Consider the following 24,291-nt stretch of genomic DNA (forward strand, 5'->3'; position numbering starts at 1 on the left):
TACCATTCTGTAAAAAACAATTAAACTTCTTAGGTCGTCCCTTACTGTGTCTATTCAGTTGTGTTTGTCTTTAATAGTATTAGTGTGAAGATCTTTTAGTTCCAGATCTGAGTGGAACATTTAATGATAAAATTAGTATCATGGCAAGGTTGGGTGTTGATTTGGAATATTGGCTACTCTCAGTTAATTAATAGAGTATGTTCAATAAAACTAGGATCAAAACAGTGGTAAGTACAGGTACATTGAAAGTGAGTCACAAACAGAAATTGATACTGATTTGACTATTTTTAAATGCTTTAGGACAAATGAAAAGAAAATGGGAAGAAAGACTGAAGAAAGTGGAAGAACTAGCATCTCACTATGAAAGAAATCCTCTTCCTCCAGTTTATAGACCAAAACTGTCCAAGCCCTTTCTGCCATCCCCTGTTTGGAAAATATTTTATCGACAGGCTGAAGCTTTTGATTATGTAAAAACCTGCAAAGAGGTAAATTGTTAGGTGAATGTCTCTACTGTTTAAGTACTTTAAAGGTTGAACTTAAAAATTGAGTTGACAGTAAAGTCTTTATCAGATTGCAAGAAGTTCTTTTTCTTTATTTATTTTTTGGGGTTTTTTTTGTTTTTTTGTTGTTGTATGGTTTCTTGTCTTTGTAGGAGTCATGCTAGACTGGAGGTAGCTCTAAGAAATACTAGTTCTAACATACAAATTGATATGTGGTGTGAACCTCTAGCAGTAGAAGTGTTTTTTGGTAATATTGTAGTGATAGATTTGTTCCTTCTGAAGGTAAGGAAGCTGTCAGGTTGGCAGGAGAGTGGGAAGGTAGGGGGGGTTGAGTAGGAAGAAAGAGGAAGGAAAAACTGAGGAAGAAAAGAGAAAAAAGGAGACAAGAGACAAAAACAATACAACTCTCCAGTGGTATCCAGGTCAGATGGTAAGAAGTGATGAGCCAGATAAGTGTTGAAGCAAAAATATATCCTCTGTCTTTGTTTCTCTGCATTTAATAATTTTCAAATTGATCACTGCTTTTAAAGTAAGTACTAGGGTATCTTCCCACTGTTTTACAAATGTAAGTAATCCCGACAGTGTTTTCCAAAATGCACTCTCACTAGATTGGGAGTGTTTTGGGTTGTTTTTTTTTTTGTTTATTTTCTTTTCAGATTTCCATGTTTGGATTTCAGTGATACAAAGTATAAAGAATATTTGCTATAAAGCCATATGCTGCCATCCTATCCATACGACTGTTCGTTTCAGGACATTTTTCCTCCTCCTGTTAGATGCATTTGCCATGCATCAGAAAAAAAGACAACTTTACAGAGAAAACAAGAGTTTACAGTAATGCACAGCAAAGAAAAGTTCTGATTTTTACTCATGTAACTGAAATCAGAATGACATTCTTAATTAAAAACAGGTGCTACTTGGTTTGAAAAAGGATAAGTGATCTACTTACAGTTTTCTCATAATTACAAACCTTTAACCAAAGAAACTAATGTAAAATAGGATCTTTGTAAGGTGTTAACTGTTTTTTTGAATAAAAAAGCTTCAATATTTTTATTTTAATAGGATGTTCATGTATTTGCCTTGGAAAAGAGCACACAAAGTAGTCAGAGGTTTTACCTTGTGACGACATATAAAGAGCTTTGGTTTTATTACACGTGAGTATTTAAAATGGTACCCTATGCTTTACTTTAAGGTAGTGATATACTGTTATACAATTATCTAGTAATAGCTATTACTGGGTAGCTCTTCCCAGTAGCTGCTGCTCTGACTAGCACAGAGCTATAAATGGGTGGCCAGAGGTTTGATCTTGTCCATGGGGAAAATCTGTATAAGGACAAACCAATCAATTCTATTGAGGGTGTGGGAAGCAGCCCCACATAAAACTAAATAACTTTTATTTTCTTTTGAGGTGCAGACTGCTGTTATTTCCTGGGAATTAAGGACCCTGTCTACTGAACTTAAATCTAATAGCAGTAGAACTGCTTTTGCTGTCAGCTTTCCTCAGGGGCTCATAGCAACACGTGACACAAACATATTTCTATGATTAGTCATATATCAGTTTAAATGGGCATTAGTACAAATGTCCAGTTACCACTTTATGGTTATGTAGTTTCAAGTATTGATAATTTGATCGTGTGTTGAACTTTTTTTTCCCCAATTTCTGTTTGACAATAAAGCAACGAAAGTAAACAAAATCTAAGAGTCAGTTTTTATATGAAAACTAAGCTTGCTTTTTTCTTAATTTGAAAATCATATTAATTTTTAATTTAGTTCTAAAAAGTCTGTTTAATCTTATTTTTAGTGCTTAACACCTTTGAGTGATAACTTACTAAGTTTTTTTACTGTAGTTTCCATCATTCTTAAAAGCATTTCTGTTGACAGTATGAATGGTAAGACTTAGAGGAGGATGGGAGGAGAGTACTTTGCAAACTTAAATTCTAGGCCAGACAGGTATCTTTGTTGGTATTTGATGATGACTTTAGTTACAAATTTTTCAAAGCATTATAGGGCTGCTACTTTTTTATTTCAGGTGGTTGACTGAAAAATAAAACAATATTGCCTTTCACCAGCTTCGTTGCCCTCCTCTGTACTCGCTCCAGCACCTCAATATCTCTCTTGAATTGAGGTGCCCAAAACTGAACACAACACTCCAGGTGTGGCCTTCCCAGTGCTGAGTACAGGGGAACAATCACCTCTCTGCTTCTGCTGGTCACACTATTTCTAATAAAGGCCAGGATGCCACTGGCTTTCTTGGGCATGTGGGCACACTGCTGGCTCATATTCAGCTGCTTGTCAGTTAGAACCCCCAGGTCCTTTTCTGTCAAACACTTTCCAGCCACACTTCCCCAAGCCTGGAGTGTTGCCTGGAGTGGTTGTTGTGGCCCAAGTGCAGGATCTGGCACTTGGCCTTGTTGAAGCCCAGACCATTAACATTAGCCCAACAATCTCCTGGATGTGTTCATGGATCATTTGGATGTGGTGTTGGTGGACATGGTTTAGGGGAGAACTTTGTAGAGTAGGGATGATGCTTGGACTCGGTGATTCCAAGGGTCTTTTCCAACCTGAATAGTTCTATGATTCTATGACTTGTGGAATCTTCATTTGCAACTGATCAGTATGCATAGTGTTTATTGTGAGAAGTTGTGACTTGGTTCTGTTTTTCTTTAGGAAAGGTTATAAAACAAGTCTTATGCATTGCTATGAAGTAATTCCTGAAAAAACTGCTTGCAAACTTTATTTTGATTTGGAATTCTACAAACCAGCAAATCCTGGTGCAGATGGCAAGAGTATGGTTGCAAAGCTAATTGAGGTAATATGCATTTATTGGTTTAATATGAAATCAAAGTATTTACCCATTTGTCTTGATTATTCTGTAGTAAAATGAAATTAAAGCAAAGGCTCTCTCCTTTAAGTAAAAAGAGAAAACAGAGAATGATGATTGTTGAAATGCTAGTGTGTACTGTCAGTTTACTGATACGGGGTTGCTTTTGCAGATTGTTTTATGTCCTGTGCCACTTAGAAGCTGTAAAACTGAAGGAGTGTGAAGTGTGGGGGACATGAGATGCTAAAATCCTAAGCTTCCAGACCCTTAAGTTCTGAGTCCTAGTCCTAAACATGTATAAGTCCATGCTTAGTTTATAGAAGGTTTTTGAAGCTATTTTGGAGCCAGATATCTTATGTTTTCTCCTTAGTGTTCATTGGGTCATACCAGTAATTAGCTAAATTATAACAGCAAGTTAGTATAACAGCCTTTTACATCATGATAGCCTCTATCTTCCATTCTAGGTAAGCCTGCATTACAAACATTGTCACTGTGGGTGTGAACTGTTTTGTCGTGGAAAAAAAACAGAAGATAAAGACACTAAATTAGACTTTGACCTCAAAACCTGCAAATCTGCTCAGATTGTCACTGTTAGCGTATGCAATGATTTGCTTATTTCAGGAAATACAATCTGTGTCAAGTTTGGTTGAAATTTGCTATGTTATGAGTTAGTTTAAATTAATTGTATGCTCAAGATGAGAAAAAAAAAAACCTTGAAAAAAAAGTAGAATCTGCTTTTGTGTTAAGTTTTATAGATACAACCATTAAAAAGGTTAGAGAAAATAGTCTAATTAATGTTTATAATTTCAGCTTGTCAGCCAAAAATTAAAAGAATTTTATGATGTGACTTGTGCAGCCAAAGATGTCTTGAATTTAGATTCCAGTACTGATGAAAAATTTAGTCGCCACTTAATATTTCTACCACAAAAGACTGTATTTAAGGACAATATTCATGTTGGTAAGTGTGTTATTTTTTCTTACACCTAGAAATAAAGGGTGATTTTTTTTACTTGGTACAATGCTATCTCACATTTGAGTATTTATTTTAATGGAATTGCATGTGGAAAGCAGTATCTGGTCCCAGGAGAAATGACTACCTATTTCTATTTCATTAAGCCTTATTATTTTTCAGATCATCTCCTACTTCCTTTTTCTATAGTTAGCATTTGTGTTTGCAAAAATGTAAATTTTTTGTGCCTGTGTGTATTATTTATCAAATTACTGGCAAGACTGGCTTTTGGCTTGAGAATTGTTTTACAATATGGCTATAATTCCTTCATTTTCAGGTTAATGTCAGTCTTAACGATTAAAGTTAAGATTATTAGCTGCAAACACAGTTGCTTTGTGCTCTACTCAGGGTCAGAAATGCAGGACAAAGGTGGTTTCAAGCCACCTGTGCATAAACACGATTAAGAGAAAGCTGAAAGCTATTTTAATTGTTGATACAAGTTGGGATTTCGTGGGATATGGCAACTGTAATACAAAGAATTGCCAGTTCAAAGTTGTCTTTACTCAATTTTAAAAAATAAGTATACCTCATCATTTCACATAATTATTTTGAACATACTTTTAAAATACTGTTTATTACCACCAGCCTTGGTATAGTTAGGTTAATATTTGAACTCTGATCTTAGAGGTCTTTTCAAACCAAAATAATTCTGTAATTCTCTTCCATTACTCACTGAGGTGCTCATGGTGAGACCATTAAGAAAAGTTTATTACTTCTTGTACATACATTGTGTATGGGTGCAGTATAGCAGACTTACAGACATAAATTAAACAATGAGGGCACAATAGGGTATCAGCTGAGTTTTGTCTGAGTGAAGTAGGAACTAATGGAAAACAGCTTGCCCAGTGGTGGAATAAAAATCTGTATCAGCCTACAAATGCTGATACTTGCTGAACTTGGAGTTATTTAACATTGCACCTGCAGCCTTGGTTTTGCGATTTCTTAATATTTGAGTGTTTGTTTTTTAACTTTTGTTTCTTACCATGTTTGTTTCAAACAGAGTGAGGGAGAGGAAGCAGAAATGCTGTGTTAGAGTAACTTAATAATCTCAAGGGTTTTTAGAAGGCATGACATTTAGATTTGTGAGGTTTAGCTCTACCGTTTGTGTTCAGGAAGAGCTGTGACAACAGCAGCAGAATGACATAGAATCACAGAACTACTCAGGTTGGAAAAGACCCTTGGGATCACTGAGTCCAACCATCATCATTTTCTCAGTGATGACCAGTGATAGGACAAGGGGTAATGGGTGTAAATTGGAGTATAGGAGGTTCAAAGTGAATATCCGAAAAAATTTTTTTACTGTAAGAGTGACAGAGCACTGGAACAGACTGCCCAGGGAGGTTGTGGAGTCTCCTTCACTGGAGACATTCAAAACCCACCTGGATGCGTTCCTGTGTGACGTACTCTAGGTGACCCTGCTCTGGCAGGGGGGTTGGACTAGATGATCTTTCAAGGTCCCTTCCAACCCCTAAGATTCTATGATTCTATGATCCCTACTCTACAAAGTTCTCCCCTAAACCATATCCACCAACACCACATCCAAACGACCCTTAAACACATCCAGGGATGGTGACTCAACCAGCTCCCCGGGCAGCCTATTCCAGTGTCTGACCACTCTTTCTGTGAAAATCTTTTTCCTAATGTCCAGTCTGAACTTCCCCTGTTGCAGCTTGAAGCCATTCCCTCTTTTTCTGTGGCTAATTACGTGTGAGAAGAGACCAGCACCAACCTCTCTACAATGACCTTTCAGGTAGTTGTAGAGACTGATGAGGTGTCCCCTCAGCCTCCTCTTCCCCAAACTAAACATTCCCAGCTCCTTCAAGCATTCTTCATAAGATGTATCAGAGGAAAATAAATTGTGTGCTTTGTTACTTTAGCGGGTTTCCACTGCTTGTAGAATAGGAAGAACTATGGGTTTATAGGATGTTGGGTTCATAATATTGGTCCTACTCATGCTCCTGCTTTTATTCTGCTATCTGCTTGGTCACAATCTGACTGTCTTTGTGTATTCCTCTTCCTTTCTCACCCTTACCTCTTTTTTTAGCTTTGCTCCTTCCTTCATTTCACTCTTGAGTAAAGCTTATACTGTATTTGTTTTTTATCTTTTTTTCTTTTTTTCTTTGAAACCTCTGGTTTATAAATAGCTTCTTACTGTGCACTGTGTGTGTCCTAGCAGGGGATTGTAGAGAGCACAGGGAAGATGGACTGTGATGCTGTCATTAATGACACTGTGTTGGATTTCTTTCTAGCCCATTACAGCACTAGGGAAAATCTTATTGTCCTTTTGAATTGTGTAGTTATTTCATGGGGACAAGTGCTGTTGGATCAAAGTTGTGTAGGATTGACATGTTTTGTGCAGCTTTCTAGAATAATCTATGAAAGGTCTTGTCAGCATCAACAGCTGGACGAGCAAAGCACTGCAGGGAGAGGCTGGATCTTGTGGGCCTGCCTGCACATACAACATTTTTTTCCCCAATATTTTTAACATGCACATGTGGTCCATGCCCTAAGCATCACTTCAGAACAAAATTCAGATCCTCACTCCAACACAAAGAGGCCATAGGATTTCTCAGAGAATTTTTTTTTTCAGCTTTTTTTAACATTAAAAGACGTATTTCTCATTCCGAAGAGCAGTGGAATCTGTATTCCTAAACCTTTTGAGGAGTAGCTGACAGGGCAGCCTAAGCAGATTGCCAAAGTTATAAGCAAATGCTTGTAATTCTGCCTGCCAGCGCCAGTGTGACACAGAGGAGTTCTTATGTGAGACCATGGTAACAGCTGCAAACCCCACAGACTTGGATGGGATTACTGCAGTTTTTAGTTCAGAACTGTGGCCTTTAACTCCTCTGCCACTCTAAAACTCGTAAGAAATACATGGATGGTAAATAATTTGTTATGACAGCAATTTTAGCCTATGATTTTGATAACTCAGTTACATGAGTCAGTTCTCTCAGTAGAAGGGGGAACTGTTTGTTCTAGTCCATTAGTTGTGTTCTGCGTTTCCACCCTGATATGGATTTGACGTTTTTACTGTCACACTTGAAATATGTTTAGAGATTGTGTTGTTTGTGTTCTGCCTTTGCCTTTCTAACAAGCAGTTGAAGTCACAGTAAAAACTGATTTTTTAATAATTGACATCTGAAATATCAGTGTTAAATTCATGCATGTGACCAGAATTATTGCAGTCTAGACTTTTCATTAATTTTTTTTTAATAACCTGCTTGGCAAACCTGGATTAAAGCATATTTGGTTTGTACTTTATGCAAAATACTCTGCTGTAGTAAATAGTAACTAAAAAAGCAGATAACTTAATAAAGTAATTCTACAGAATCTATATGAAAATCCGTATATACTATATATTCTGATAGAAGGATTTTGTCTAATATTTAACTTAAAAGGGGTAATATATTTTTCAGACACATGTAGGTCTTTTTTTTAAAAACTAATCATTGTGTTCTGTCTAATAAATACCTCTAACTCAAGGTAGTTTTTATGTGGGATAAACTAGAATGTGAACTCTCACATCTTGGAAGATATTGTTTTGTAAGCATTTTATGTCAGGGATCATGCATAAAGTGCATGAGCTTAATAAGTATGATTTAAAATATTTAGTATACAATATTTTGTATTAGGTACTAGTTAGAATTAAAATACAGAGAGTGAGTTCATAATTTATGTAAGAAAGCACAGGAGATCATATAGATCCACAGGAAAACTGTGGAGATCAAGAAATTGTCATTGATCTACACAACTGAAAAACATCCTAGATATAAAAATGCAAAATACATTCAAGGATCGAAATTGTGAAGCACAGGGTTTGGTTCTACATCTGACCAGTTAAAATGGGAAGAGAGAGAAACAGAGATATGTGTGAATGATAAAGAACTCCCCAAATAATCTTTCACTGACAAAAAACCTTGCTATTCTGACACCAGATTGATTGTTACTTAATTACATGTATAAAAAAAAGGAAGTGGTGAACCAGGACTTTAAAAGATACTTTTGCTTTTATGATAATGGCAATAAACCTCTGTTCTGAAAAAGGGACATTTACACCCCGAATTGAAGATCTGAGTAACTGTTGTTGTAAACCTAAGAAATGTGTGTGTCTATTTGAACACACAGGGTTAAAAATGTCTATGAATCATTTGTGTGCTTCAGTAGTCCTGGAATGAATTATGAAGATGGTGATACTAATGCTTGATCTATTGAGTCATTCTGCTGATGGGTAGCATAGGAGGACTGATATTTCATGTTCTTTCAGGTTCTCCATTGAAGCTTCAACAGCAGAATCCTCCTTGCCAGTATTCCTTTCACTTCATATTTTTTTCTTCCACACCTGTATTTATTCTCTTCTTTCTCCTGGCAAATAATTTGGCCGTGGTTTCCTTTTGTCTTTCTGTAGTTACCATCTAGCAGAGGCTGAAGTACAATGGAACTTGCATTACAATATTGGAAGTTTGAAAAGTCATTACAAAATACTTTTGTAAAAGTAATTTGTTGTTCAAGTAGCCCTGGTCAAACTCTGACACCAGTTAATACACCATGAAGCTGCAAGTAAACCTTTTTAATTATTCTGAAAGTGAAATTTATGTGAGAAGTAGTGAGAGGGACAATCACAGGATATTCAGAATCCTAAATCTGAGCTTGGTAGTGTCATTGCATGCAGACATTAACTACTATAAAAATATTCTACAAAAATGATTAAAAACTACCTATGTTTGGATTAAAAAATTAAGTTGTGTAATAGCAAAGCTGTATGAATGCTTTATTTTTGTATTGTGGAGTTTCACTAAGTGGTACTTGAAATACTAAATTAAACTACATTGTATAAAGGACCTTTATTACTTATTTTTTATATCATTGTTAGTAACAAAATGGTCCTACATTAAACATTTGAGTAAGTCTTACTATTAGTCTAATTCATACACAGAAATGTTTGGGCTAAGCTGGCATGAAGACCTGAATCGAATTTGTTCAGTAAGTTTCTGTCACTCTAGTGGAAAATTCAGGTTCACAGAAATTTCAGTGCAAAAGTCTTCCTCATGTTAGTCATTAGTCAAGATCATTTGTGCTCCAAGCATGGGAGTAGCTGGAGACCTTGTCTGTCAAAGGCTTTAGGAACTGCAGTGGTATAGATGTATGGTTAAGTGAAATTCTTTTGAAAGATCCAAAAGATATTTATTTCAGTTTTGCACTTTTATTGGGTCCTTGAATGTAGTTTGGGTATGTAGTGACAGCCTGTGCACTTCTGCTATGTCATATTGTCTTGATTTACAAAGAGGTGATTGCCAAGCCAGCTCACTTCCCAGTTCCCTCTGTTCTTAGTAGTAAAATAGCAAATACAATTCATGATACAATCAATATACACACAATTGTTCATTTTTTTTATGTTTAAAAAAAAAAAAAAAAGCTGTTTTAGTAAAAAATCTTGTTAAGCATGGGTTTCTTTCTTACTAACAAGAACCGTTTTGTGCACTGGACTGGTCCAAAAGATTCTTTTAAAAAATTCAAGAGGGGAACCTTCTTTCCCCCCAAACTCAAACCACTTCCATCTTGGCTGTTAAATGTTTGCACAGAAACTATTAAGTTCTTTCTGGATTCAGAAATGACATCTGCTTTTGTGGTTTTTTGTTTTTGAGGTAACTTTGTGAGAACCATTTTGCAGCCTGCCATAAGGCTAATGGAGAGTAAAGCTCCTGTTGTGATTCCAGAAGAAGGAGCAGGACATGTTTTCCAGTGTTCTGCAGAAACACTTGGATTAGATGGTTCTTTTTCCAAAGGCTGGCCAGCCATTGCTCACAAAACAAAGGATATGGAAACATCACACCAGGGAGAAAATTCAGAATACTTCTTTCTAATAGTAAATGATAAAGAAGGACACCAGCAACTTTTTGTGGATCTAGGTAAATATAAGAAGTACTTTGGAACTTCTTTGGAATGCACAAAAGGTTACAAAAGGAGATGTTCCTTTATCTTTGATTACAAAGAGTAAGAATAACTGTTCTTATTTTTGTGCCTATGGTCAGAATTTAAAACACATATAATGTGCTGAAACTGTCCTCATAAATGCTGTACTTTTAAAGGAGCCTTAGATTCTTGGTCCATGGCACTTCCTGTACTGCTACATTTAATTACTTTGTTCTGAAGTTTGAAGAAACTCTTAAATCTGGACTTGGTGCTTCTATTTAAATTAAAAGAGAGTGGTATGTACTGCATTTTGGCAATTTCAGTTGAACGGCAAGCTGCTTGATTGTGGAACAAGGTCTTACAGACGTGGCATTCCATATTGTTCTGCATGCATGAATTGAGCCTTCTTCCCCAGTTTGGAGTGGCAGTTTTTAGGTTTAAATGTCAGAATTTGGGGCTGGGCACTTCATGCCCCAGTTGTGCTTAGCCTGTTCGTATTATTAAAATGTTTAAAATCTGCTGAAGCACAACATCCATAGTCGGTTTGAAGTTTTACAGCTGCACCTTTCTCCATTTCCGTATCTGGTTTCTCTGCATTTTTGCCCCATCTCAGTGAAATGAACATAGCTTAGGACTCTTTTGTACAGCAGTGGTTTAGGTATTTAAGGACTGTTTTTTTCTCAGACTTCTCTGAAGAACCCCTACCCCTTCAAATTCTTATCATGGCATTCAGGGTCAGTGTTACTGCTGGCCTTTTCAGTATGTCCGAGTTGTTGAAATGGTGGCCCAAAGGTGACCCTACTTTACACTCACTGATCAAAATCCACTCAAACATATTCATGGATGGAAATTTAAAAAACCAAATTTTTAACCTTTTAAGAATTTGATGTTAGTCCCAATTAAATATGGAGGATGGTTATGTTAGACTCCAAAACTGGAAGGCTAAAATTAAAATAGCTGGAATACTGAGTTTTATTGTGAGGCTGCTGTGATAGAAAGGGATGTGACATTATTGTTTTATGAGGTCTTTTATCTTCATGAAAATCAAATGTAACCCACAAATAGTGCATGATCTTGCCTTGTTGCATTTCTTTTATGGGAGGTGAGTTGAAGTCAGCAAGTTTTTTTTGTCCATTCATTAGACCCCCAGCTGGGTCTAAGGAAAACTAATTAACACATACTTAGTATCTTAAATCCTAGCAGCATTGTTATGTTAAGAAGTATTTGTTTTTCTGTAGGAGTTTATACAAAGAATAGAAATTTCCGGATGTATAAATCATCAAAAGCAGGAAAAAATGTGATTCTGAAGATAGCAGAGGATAATAAATTTGTCCCTAACTGTGAAGACAGTGTTTCCCTGGAAGAAGCATATTTTCTTTCCTCTTTGATCTGCAACATCAGGTAATTGTTTCATTTCAGTGGAAGCAAAGATACTTTAAAATACAGATTTTAGTGGGTTTATTTTGTCTTGCAGCAGTTAGAAATAACTACTATAAATGGGCAGTTATTTAATGACTGTGGTTACAGTGTAATTTAGGAGTTTCCAGTAGAATTCCTTGGTTTTGAAGAAAAAAAATTACTGGGATGCAGGTTTGTTTTTTCTTTAAGCCTACTTTGAAATGTTTAAAGAACACAACATGTGGTATGGCTTCTGAGTTGTGCCTTACCTGTGTGTACACACTCAAAATATAACCATAATTAGGGTGAATACTAGTATATATAATAATCAAGTTTTCTGTATCTACTCTAAACCCCTGATACATCTTGCACTGCACCGACTGTTTCTTAAAATGATCATTACTGTAGCAGAAAGGAGATTAAAATGGTACATTGATCCTTATGATATTACCTATAATATTTTTATTAAAACATGTTTGTCGTAACAATTTTTTTTTTATATCTTGACATGTTCATTATCCTGCACAGATGCCAGTAGCCTTGTAGAATAAATTGTGTAGTGTATTGGCTTAGTCTGTCATGAGTATGGATGAGAAATTCTGCTGTGTGATTATCTGGCTTGCAGCTAGTAATACAGCAGGGAAAAGAAGAAAAATACAGTGAAAACTTTCCCAGGGTGCATATGCTTAATTATTACATCTAGAGCAAATAATGTTGCAGGAGTAGTACTGCAGTCTTTAAATGGCTGGATCCTGGGATTTTTGGCAGGAACCGAATTTTGTTGTACAGAAGGAAAAAGCCCTGCCCTCTGCTGGTAGAAGTTAGAGGAAACCATCAAAACGAGACGAAAAAGTGCTTCGGGGTAGAGAAGGGTAATGCAGAGAGTCACAACCTGGTTCAGGTTGGCAGGGACCTCTGGAATTTGTCTGGTCCAACCCCCCTGTTCCAGCAGGGCCACCTAGAGTGGGTTGCCCAGGACTCTGTCCTGTTCTGCCATACTGTGGTAGGCTGCAACAATCATATTTTTCCCTTGTGTTCTCTCTTCAGAGCGAGGGATGACACGCATGTCCTGACATCTGTCTTTTCAGAGGAAGAAAGGAAAATGTCTGCTTTTATAAACAGTAAAACTACCAGAAGCAGTAGAGGTATCTCAAGCCTTATCTACCGTATAGAAAGTGCTCGAATTAGATGTGCTGTGACTTACACACTTGATTAGCTCCAGAAGAGCTTTGATTTGCTAGCTTTCTGCATGGGGTGGGGAATACAGCTGGAATGCAGGATGCTCTGCAGTGCTTGGATGCCCTTTACCCTCCCCTCCTGCTCCCATAGCTGTCCTGCTTTGTCCCAGTTCCCCTGTACCTTGTGGGAGGGGTGTTCAGTTTCAGTATCTGCAGGAAATTACACTGGATTTATCCCTGGTTTTATTTAAAGATTTTGTGTAATTTCTGTACATTTTCTGTCTTTTGTCCATATAATGTGCAACAATTACATATTACAGTGACAAAACCAAAAATGACATTTATCTGTGGTCTTGGTTTTACAGATTCCATGGAAGGTTATCAGGATTCACCATATCCAGAAATTGATTGTTTTGTTCGTTCTTTGGTTAACAAAGATGGAGTGCAAGGAGGTAAAGACCCCCTTACTATTTAAAAATTAGCATTCCACAGCAGTATTTTTAAATACTTTTTTTTTTTTTTTTTCCCCCCCCAGGGATACGACGATGGAATTATTTCTCTCTGGAAGAAATACTTGTATATGATATTTCTGGTTACCGTTGGTGTGAAAATATTGGAAGAGCTCACAAAAGTAACAATATCATGTATGTTTTTTAACTATTCACTTTAAACCATTTTATTTTCCTGCTCAACTGTTATTCTATTCTATCCTTATGGATAGAATCAGCATCTGCTACAGTTTCTACTCTTCTTGCTCTGTGGGGACATAATGGGGTTTTGTTCCTTTTTTTTTAAAAAAAAAAAAAAAAAAAAAAAGCGCAACTTTTCCCCCAACTTCTTTCTGTGAAGAAATCTTCATGCTTTTAAAAATATGTGCCTAAACATACTAACATACAAGTCAGAGTGCATGAAAGCTGTTAAGTGGTACCATGATTTGTTACTTCTTAGCTAGGAAGCTGAACAATTGGAAATAAGAGAAAGTAAACAGACCACTTCTAAATTCCTTTACAGTGCATCTTGAATTACATTATGTTACTAAAATGGCAAAGGTAACTACTCTTGCCATCCCTTCAGTCAAGGTGAATTTGGCCAGTGCCTCTACAAGGGCTCAGACTTACTAGTTTTAGCAAAATACGTGTTGAAAAGTCAGGTTTTCTAAATGACATTAGAATTGCAGTATATCATTAGAAATATTTGAACTTAAAAATAAGTCTACATAACACTGGAAATAACTGAAAGAAATGTGTTTTTGAGAAATACAGGTATAAAAAAAATTCCACAGCCACTACACTAGATGAACTTGATATTTCTCAAGCAAGTTGCTTGAAGCTTGGTGTTTCTAAAGCACAGCTGAAAAATCTGGGTTGTCTAATCAGTTGACAGGAAATAGTGCTTTTATCTAGCTTTTATAATTAAATGATCTGTAACAGCAGCAACAAAATCTTCCCTTACAGTTGGTTCCTATATACTAAAGTTACTTCAATTACTTTTTCTTCTAAGCTCAATGTAATGAAGTTGACTACATTTCATTTTCAAATGTTAGTCTTGTAAGAAACACATTTTTAAAGTTAAGAAGCCTGAAGTTTATTGAAAGAAAGAAGACTGTACAAAACAGGAATGTAATAAGTATGTCAGAGTATGAAAGCAGTATCTGTAGATGGGGGGGACAAACAAACCGGTGTGAGTTCTTTATTGAATTCATTCTCTTCACTTATGTACTAACAACTGAACTATTTCTTTCTTAGGATTCTGGTAGATCTAAAGAAGGAGGTCTGGTATCAAAAATGTCATGATCCAGTCTGCAGAGAAAGTAACTTCAAATCACAAAGTATGTATTGTGAGATTTCAAAGCAGTTACACTTAATGCTTTTTGGAATGTTAACTTTAATTAATGCTATATATCTGATTTAGGTTTTCCATTGCCACCTCAGCTACGTCTCCCTTTTCTTTTCAAAGAGGTATGTTTTTGTCCTATTGCTGTGGTAAAGCTCTGGTGAGTAAAGCTGCCTCTGGGAGCCACTGAAAAGCCTCACTAGTGCAGTCTGTTACTTACACTGGTGAAGAATAGTACCCAAAGCAGCTGTGCTGGTGTGGTAGCTCCATGTATTGCTTTTTAAATTCTCCAGCAGCAGATCTAGCACAAAAATTTTAAGCACAGATAAATCTAAATTACTGAATAGCCTGACTTCACCTGGGACTAAGTATTTTCTTCTGGTTTGGTCTGAACAGCAATTCCCAGTGCATAAAACGTAAGACCACTGTAGATGCAGAATGGAAAAACTGCCCAAGTTAAGCTCTGATGTGCGTGTTTGACTACATGCTGGGCCAGCTAAACAGAACTGCTCCTGGAACACTTGAGTCAGTCAAATTTGCATCAGTGACCCTCAACATTGTTCGCTTAACTCCATTTAGTGTATTAAAGCAGTTTATGTTTACCCACATGGGTACAATGTTTAAACCAACCTGATACTGCACCTAGATTCTAAGCCCTGAACATAAAAGCTTTTCCACCGGGTAGGCAATAAGTTTGACCTCTTTGCAACTTTCAAATTTTCACTTCCAATTTTTATGCTGCAGATTGGCATGTTAAGCTCTGCTTAAGCAGAACAATAGCTATTAAGTGTTATTTCCTGGAAAGTATACTTGAAATGCATTTTCAGATCCTGACAGGATCTTTAAAGAGACACTGAAATCAGTTTTGACCTGTATGATTTTAAGGAGCTGTATATAACACACTACTTGTATTTTGCTAGAAAAACAGCAGGTTTTTATTCCAATGACAATTGGCTTTTGCAGATTTCATGGTTGTAAATTAACCTGCTGGAAAATCTGTCTTGTTGGCCAGCTTTCTGGGGGATCCATTGTATAGGACAGGAAGAGTTTCAGGCTTTCAGGCCAAAGCAGTTAAAGGCATGAAGGCCATTTTCACATGGACTAAATAGTAATCTTTTTTTCCAAAAAAAGGAAGAAGAATATACACTAACGGATGAAAGGGGGAACACAGAAGAAAAAGTAACACCACATTCTAATGCAGCAGACTTGACAGAAAGCTCAGAATCTCTAGAAAAAAGCTTGTCTCAAAACATCCTGTTGTCAGACAGTGAGTGGGACGATGCAAGCGATGATGCTTGTTTCCTAGAAGCTACTGAAGATGTAGAACTAGCTGAAGCTGCAAATGATAGTCTGAATTATGACATGGAAGAAATTCCTGATGAAGTTCTTTTGGAAGTTTTAGGGAAACAGGACACATGCAATAAAGAAGAGAGCTAGGCACAGATGTGGCTAGCAGACAGCAAGCAATGAGACCTGCTGTGACACAATGCGCGTCACTCGCCTTCAGTGAAAGACACTGTGATGTTTTAAAAAAAAATGCTCTTCTGGAGCTGTGGGACAAAGAACCGAGTGACAAACGAGCATCCGCACAGCTGGATGATCTTTGGCAAGCACAAGGTGATCACAAAAGATTACACAGGGGCTGAAGAGTACTGGACTGAAAACTTGTCATGAATGCTGCACCAATTTTAAGCACTTTTAATACTGGCTTCTGTATAGTGTCTCTTTTCTTAGCTGTACATCTGAGTTTTACTGATAAGCCAAGTAAAACAGATTACTTCCAGAAATGGAATTAAATTATTTATTTAAAATACAAATTTAATAAAAAAGATTAGTCTATCAATATTTTAACCAATGTGTGTGTGTTCTCTTTTAAAAGTATATATTGCTTTCAATATCACATGACTTTAATAGCCCAAGATTAGAAACTGACACTGTCAACAGAGCACAAGTTTTACTAAAATTGCTATTTTTTAAATTTCACTGACCATCTGAGTAGGTTCTCACACAGACCATCTGACAGTATAAAGATAGTCTCTGCTAGTCTCTGATTAAGCTGCTGACTTATCTGAAGCAAAACACAGCAACAATGATTAAACAAGCTTTAAGCACTGACCATTCTAATGGTCTAATGTCAAAAAGTTGATTGAAAAATACTTAATGTTTGTTTGATGACTTTCCTCTTTGTGCAGCCAGAGCCTCTTCCAGTTTCATGTTAATATTGTGAAAGTGTCTTTCTGCTCCTAGAATTCTCCGTGACTCCACCAGAAGAGCAGGTAAGCTGGAAGTTCCATACTGTTGTTAAGGAAATAAAGGCAACGTTTTTAAATCTTAGAGGAAAACAAATACAGACATGTAGATGATTTTTCTATCTGAAATGATGCCATTTGATTTTTCAAAGGGAAGAAGTGCCAACTTTAAGGTCTTCTGAAAGGACAGAATTTTCTCACACATGGCAGACAAGTAGCACTGTCAACAGAAACCACCACAGCAGGTCCTGAGCCATGGTAAAGGCAAAGGAGTTCTGAGACTACATGAGAAGTTCATCTGGTTGTGAAACACAAGTGTGGTTCCTAGCATTAAACACCTTACAGAACAGACAGGCAAGTTCCAGAGCTTTCCCTGCCTTTCAACAATAGCAGCAAAAGAAAGTGCTTACTTGTCACCATTAATCTTTCTTCAATTTCTATTTAAAAATATTAGTCCTGAGGAGAACCATTCTGCTTCTGTCCTTTGAATTCCTTGACACAAGACAGCAAAATCCCCTCTGAAATACTTTAGTTTGTAACATGACAGCAAAAAAAAAGAGATCCTGCATTACAGTTACAGCAGTGGTTCTCCAGTTGCTTCCACAAAGACAATGAACAAAATACTGCTATTCAATGTAACTTAAACATTAAGAGAAATGCCCATGTGTCCAGGGAAAAAAAAAAGCAGAGGGGCTGATCCAGAAGAGTTCAGAAACACACACAAAATATGTACTTACTACCACTTCTTCTTTTGGGTTTTCTTCTCTATAATCCAAACAGTCTTGCTGTAGCTCCTTTAAATCAGCAAGTAACTCAGTTGCTTGCCTCAAGGAAGTTTTCCTTTCCTGTATCTCTGCATATTCTCTTTGTAGTTTTATCAGTTGTTGTTCAGCTCTGAAAAAGATGGAGACTTTGTTTGATGACTACTGCATCTTTATTTCATGAGTAACTACAAACATATTTCCTTTGAAGCCTCAAGGGAAAGGTTTGTCAGATATACAAAGCGTAGGTTAGCATTATGTACTGTTTCATTAGACTAACTAGCATATTTCAACAGGAGCATGGCTCCAAATCCACAAAAAAACCCTACACTTTTCCTCACATCTCACTTTTGAGTCTGACAAAATAACCACTCTATCTCTTAAGCAATTAAGTTTTTCAAGTGAAGTTTCTTAAGCACCCAGTGTTCTGCTCCTGCACACACCTGCTTGAAGGCTGAGGTCTTCAGTGCTTACCCTGAAGCACACTGAGGAATTACAAACTAATTACTACTCTGCCTAAGAAAACCAGAGCTCGATCTGTTAAATTAGCACTCAAAAAACTGAGCATCAACAGCTATTTTTATTTAACAGTCTTGCAGCAAAAATCTCTTTAAGATGATAAAAGGATGAAAACACAGCAAATTAAAAAATGAGAAGACAGGTTTCAGTCTTTGAGGGTTCAAACCCATGTTGTGAGATGCTTTTACTGAGTTCTTGGAGTGAAGTCTGTCCACAGTACAAAAAAACCCAACTCTCATGGCCAATGAGAAATGGCTTTTAATCTGCCTTAGTAGATCCAAGCCCATGGGGTTCCCTACAGTTAACATTACAGAATGGTTTAGGTTGGAAGGGACCTTAACGATCATCTAGTTCCAACCCCTCTGCATGGGCAGGGACACCTCCCACTAGACCAGGTTGCTCAGAGCCCCATCCAACCTGGCCTTGAACACTTCCAAGGAGGAGGCACCCACAGCTTCCCTGGGCAACCTGTGCTAGTAGCTCACCACCCTCACACTAAACAATTTCCTCCTAATGCCTAACCAGCTTCACTATAAAGCTTGTCACTAGTAACCAACTAGATTTAGGGAACTCTAGCGGTTCCTCCAAAGTACATAACTTTTTTGTTGTGTATCTCAGTGATACTTAAGATTAATCCCAAATTAGAGAAGGGGAGTTGTGCAGCCACATGAGATGGAAGCAAACCATGTATGCAGAGGCATCCCTGCCAATTTGCAGAGGTGAAGCACATTCCCCAACCTCTAAGCGAAAAAAGACCTCTGTATTAGTTTTGTAAATTTATGATTCATCACTTTTGCATTTCCAGGGGAATGTTAGTGTTTTTCTTGTGAACATATATATGGTCTGAAACACCAGTTAGTAGTTACTTAAGTGAACTTGCAAGAATGGCTATCTAGGGCAACTGAAATATGGAAAGGAGAGGTTAACTGGAGCTTTTGTGAAAATGGAAAACAATAGAGAACAGAAGCAGAGTTGGAAGAACAAAACCAGTTACTTTCAAAATAGCAGACTCCTTAAGCTCTTCAGGCTATTACTGTGCATTATTAGAAACATACCCAATTAGCTCTTCTCTGAGTTGCAACAGTTGCTGCCTTTTCTTTTTGATGTCTGTTATTACCTGAAACAAATAGTGAGAAAAGCCTCTGAAACAGTGTCTGTAACTTCAAAGGCAAACAATTCAAATTTCATTGGCTTTTTTTCTTTGATGCTTTATACTTCTAATTCTGGGTGTGGAAGATTCCGAGATATCAGACCTTATAAGCTGTCGTACTTTGTATTTCAAACAGTTCAAAGCTCTTTAAAATGTCAGACTTGTCACCTCCATCCAAAATTTCTCTTAAGGAACATTGGATTTATGAGCATACAAGAGAAATGTGTGACATTTTGAACTGAAACATGACCAACTCTAGCAGGTTTTTGTTTGTTTCTGTTTTAAAAATGCAGGCTAATAGAAATGTATGTTCAGTCCAATTGCCATACCCAGGGAGATGAGCATAATTAAGCTTTCTTTAATACAACATCCAATTAAAAAAAACAAACAAGCTAATAATAAATTTAAATTTAGCAACTAATGTATTTGAGGCAAAATGAAGATAACTCCGAGTGGCTGTGAGTGCTAGATGTGTATTAAAATGTTAATTTCACATGCAGAGTAGCTTATATCTACCTGAAATTAACAAGACTTGAGCACATTAATGGCCACTTGCCAGAATAAATCTGCTGTTGACTTGTTAAAAGCTACTTTGTCACCAAAAAGCTTGTGGAAGAGCTTCATCTGGGCAGAAGGCCTCTAGCAGACAGTGCCAAACCTGCTCTTGAATCTCCCTCTGCTGCAGGGCATTCACCTCTCCTGATGAAACCACTCCAATGTCTTTCTGCTCTTACACTAGTTTGTCCTCCTGTCGACAGCCTCAGTCACATTTTCAGTCTCCTACTACTCTGAATGAACAGGGGAACTGCCTTCCTCTGAACAGAAAGTTTGCATGTATCTAGGGAATGGAGCTCCTTTAAACAAAGCAATCAAATTCTACCCTCACAGGTCACCATCTTTGCTGCTCTCCTAGATTTTATATTCATCTAAGTTTCTTAAAGGTTAACTCTCAATATTTAATTTGCTCTCCAGAGGCCTCACCAGTGCTCATTAAAAAAAATAAATAAATATGTAATTAACATCCATAGATTCCTACACATCTTAATGTGCATTCCTTCTTTTTTCTTTCCTTATGGAGTCTACAATCTATCATATTTACTCAGATAATTTCCAGAAAAACTCTGGTGGTTCTGGTGGTCCACTTTTGTGATTTCTTTTTTTTTTTTATTTCTTCTAGTCAACTTCTTGACATTTCAATGCCCACCTCTGTATGCTGTACAACCCAGTGATATATATGTATTTACCTTAGCATTTTTTTTCTTCGTATTCTTTAATTCCTGAATGTCCACTATCTACAGAGGAAAAAAAGAATTACAGATTGACTATGGGTCTTGATTTCATCTCTATCTTCCTAAAAACATTGTTGCAAGAATTACTTTGGAATAACAAAAAGCTATTTAAAAAAACCCATGACACTAGTTCAAAGGAAGACTACAAGTATATCAGTTGTGTGTCAATTCTTTCTTCTCTCCTCATGCCAGAGGAAGACTGTTCCACAAAACTAGTCATCTTGCACAAGTTGGTGTAATTAACACTCCTTGTACCAATTAGCATAATATTATCTAGCATAGTTTTTCTGTAAGTTTATGTAAAATGTATAAAACCAGTAATTCTAAAGCTCTAGTAATTCTAAATCTCTCAGAACTACAGTTTTAGTACTTACCCATTGGACTTACACAGCTCCTACAAAGTTGAATTTTACTTGTAATCAGTGAGAAAAAATTTTAGTTTTCCAAGCTAATCAGCTTTTTACAGTTAGGTTCAAACTCTTAATTAAAAAAGGATTCTTTTCCCTGATCTATGTTAGAGGTCTTAGCCAGGCATCAACACTGAGACATAGTATAAAAATTAAATCATCAACTTTGTAGAACTCTAGTATGTAAGTTTTTTAAACAATGTTTGCTCATTCAACTGTTCCAGCTCTCCAGTTTTACCACACAGTGCTTTAGGTATAACAAATATTATTGCTTCCCTATTCTCAAAAGCTGAAAATTTTGCAAGGTACTTGCATGACAACAGTACTGTGTCTAAGGACAATTCTCATAAAAGCCAGCATAGAGACTGCACAAACCAAACCATTTTAGTATTATTTATCCTGACAAGTGATTAGAAAAATTTCAAGTATCATAAAATAAAGGTGAACAGGATGATGTAAAACCATAGCCATTTTGACTACAACATAACACACAGCTCTATAATCACTACCACAACATTGATTTTATTTATGGTGTACTTACGAGATCGGTGATTTGGTCCTTGAAAGCAGAACAGAAGCCACTGATAGCTTTTTTGCAAGTGTCTGATTCTATGCTTTGTCTGGAGAAGTCAGGGGGAGAAAACACAACACATTTGGTTTAGTAAAGGAGAAATCTCATCCAAAAACATTCCTTTAAGTAATGAATAAAACCCAGTGTTCAGCAGCAAGTAGCACAGGCAACTGCCGATCTTTCACATATTAGCAGGAGCTTAATTTCTACATTGACAAACATAACCTGTGTTGTTCCTGTGTTTGGAAAAATACCAAATTCCTGGAAACCACCTAAAGATCACATATGAGAAATATTTGTATCACAGAAACCTAGTGATCATTAAAATAACATCAGAATCTAACAAGGCACTAGTGCATTCCCTAGAGGACAGCTCACTAGCAAAAACACAGGTAATTTTATTTTTTAAAAACTCTGTGTATTCAGCCATAGGGAAGCAGAATATTTACTTGTAATTTGCTGCTATCTTCTCAAACTCAGCTAGAACAACATCCAGTTCTGTAATATCTCTGGGAGATCTCTTCATCTCTTTGGGACACCAAACATGTACAGAACGTGGACTACCCACTGAAACAACAAAGACAAGCATTGTACAATTCAGGTACGTATTCTACAACAACAGAACAGTGACTGTGCCTACCGTTCAAACAACCACATAAAGGTTATTAATAGTTCAAAATTAAACTTGAGAAGAGACAAATACCAACTATTTAGTGTGTCTTTGAGCAATTATGATAGACTTATCTGGAAATACTTAAGAATTTGGATGATCAATTATATACAACTTATTACATACAACTTCTTCTTCATCATTTCAGACAAGTCCAGGAACACATCATTACACCAAATGATAAAACTATACAGTGTGCTGTAGATACAGCTGTTTGTGCTACAAAAACAACTTGCCTGAGTTTGGGCAACCTGCACTCCTTAAGGAATCATGAGTTGTTATATCATATTTGTATACATTTTGTACTAACACCATTTGTGCCTCAAAAAAAGTTATGTACAAATACGTTTCTTTAAACTTTGCAATAGTGTTATTAGCTAATTCCACAAAACCTTAAACCATGTTTCTTCACAGGCTGCCAAATGTAATTCTAGTACTTGATTGTGACCTAACTTGTGTCTTACAGCTCTGTACCCATGAACCCAGACTTCCCACCAAAGGGAACCAGGCTGCGTGGGAGGGATAATGCATACCTATGCTTTACCCCTTCAGGGGAGTAACAGGCAAGCCCAGGGATGCAAACCATGGGGATGAGAGCTGTGTGGAACAGGAGCTCCATGATGTAGCCATTGCTAATTGTGTAGATTGTCTAGAACAAAACTGCAACTAAAACCTCACATTTCTAGAAGCACTAGGCTGCTACGTATTGGAAGTGAAAACCAGTAAGCTGTGGAAAAGCACTCATGTTGAAAGAGGAAAAGCCATATGGGAGTTTTGAAGGGTCTACCTTACCAGAAGGATCTGATGTGTTCTCCTCTGAAGGCCGCTTCTTTTTTGCCTGGAATTCAGTAGCATTCAGAGCCTTCTGTGATACAAAAAGCAGATTAATTTAAAAAAACAACCCCTAGGTTTACTCATTTAAAATTCTAAGAAACAGCAAGCAGGCAGAACATAGGACAGTATTTCAGCCTTTGATGACTGAACCATCAGCGACATTTCTTAGGGCTATTTCACCAGAAATGCAGCACAGTGGCAGCACTGCTGGGGGCAGCAGCTGCCTGATTGCCAGACTGACACCTCAGCCACCCCCGTGCAGCAGGAGGAACATTTTAAGGAGCAGAGGGCCCCTCAGTTCAGCACAGCCCTCACCCTGTACTGACAGTTCTCTAATCAACAGTGCCTCCTTACCTTCTTTTTCACCCATATTCTGTCCCAATCCTTTCTCTACTTACACTTTGTCACACAGACACAAAGCAGCAATTCCACAAGAATGCTTCACTTTACTGATGGAAGACTACACTTCTGTACTGAATGTTACAGTTCCAATGAATTTCAGTATGTAAAAAAACTTCTGTGCAAACTATGGCGTATCTTCTTTTAACATAGGCCTGCTTTCCCAGATCTGCAGAGTTAACTCTTACTCTGTGTGCCTGGAGTGCTACGTCAGCCAAAAGCATTTTACATTAATTGCAGTCTACGTGTGTCAGTCGAAAACCAAGTGTTTTTTGTCTAATTCTAATATATATTGAAAATTAATTTTATCAATAAAAAGTGCAATTCTTTCATAAATATGTTCTTTCTTCAATACTGAACAAGCATGAGGGATTTATATTCAGTTACTATGCCATTCTTTAAGAATATATATTCCAGATATAATAGAAATATTTGAAATAAGAAAAGAACATATTCCAAAATGAGCAAGAGAATGGGCTACAGGACACAGGGACACCTGGCTAATATGCTCCCCACTGACATGATGACTGTAGCTCTAAGCATTTCATTTGGCCATCTCACAAGAATGCTTGGAGGATTAATTATCTGGCACACAATTCAGTACTAAGGAAGTATTAAGAAACAAATTAAAGGTCTTGCCCTCCCCTACTCTCTTAACGCAAGGATGGCATGAAGTAAGTTAAATAGACTGATACACTCATGCAACTTTCTCTGTACCACATTCTCCTTCAGGGGTTCATCTTCAGGATCAGCTGTGCTGGATTTCTGATCATCATCACCAGACGTTGTCGAGCGA

General features: G+C 37.0%; 2 protein-coding genes across 2 annotated transcripts in view; one reads left to right on the forward strand and one right to left on the reverse strand.

Annotated features, from left to right (window-relative positions):
• Positions 1-305: 305 nt before the first annotated feature.
• On the forward strand, positions 306-16,083 carry PRIMPOL (primase and polymerase (DNA-directed)). The gene is made up of 12 exons (XM_010002505.1): positions 306-485; positions 1,560-1,651; positions 3,165-3,306; positions 4,129-4,276; positions 9,970-10,233; positions 11,476-11,638; positions 12,683-12,780; positions 13,179-13,265; positions 13,349-13,457; positions 14,559-14,641; positions 14,725-14,771; positions 15,778-16,083. Exons 1-12 carry the CDS (start codon positions 306-308, stop codon positions 16,081-16,083), a joined length of 1,719 nt encoding a protein of 572 aa, XP_010000807.1.
• A 720-nt stretch (positions 16,084-16,803) lies between these two features.
• Positions 16,804-24,291, reverse strand: part of CENPU (centromere protein U) — an 11,033-nt gene continuing 3,545 nt past the window's right edge. The window contains exons 4-11 of the mRNA XM_010002451.1: positions 24,213-24,290; positions 23,055-23,127; positions 22,042-22,159; positions 21,563-21,641; positions 20,570-20,617; positions 19,231-19,292; positions 17,633-17,789; positions 16,804-16,941 (exon numbers count right to left, since the gene is read on the reverse strand). Coding sequence (XP_010000753.1) covers positions 16,804-16,941; positions 17,633-17,789; positions 19,231-19,292; positions 20,570-20,617; positions 21,563-21,641; positions 22,042-22,159; positions 23,055-23,127; positions 24,213-24,290 — 753 coding nt within the window. The remainder of the gene's footprint in view (positions 16,942-17,632; positions 17,790-19,230; positions 19,293-20,569; positions 20,618-21,562; positions 21,642-22,041; positions 22,160-23,054; positions 23,128-24,212; position 24,291) is intronic.

Source organism: Chaetura pelagica, unplaced genomic scaffold (assembly GCF_000747805.2).
Source record: "Chaetura pelagica isolate M959 unplaced genomic scaffold, ChaPel_1.0 scaffold67, whole genome shotgun sequence".
Taxonomy (NCBI): Eukaryota; Metazoa; Chordata; class Aves; order Apodiformes; family Apodidae; genus Chaetura; species Chaetura pelagica.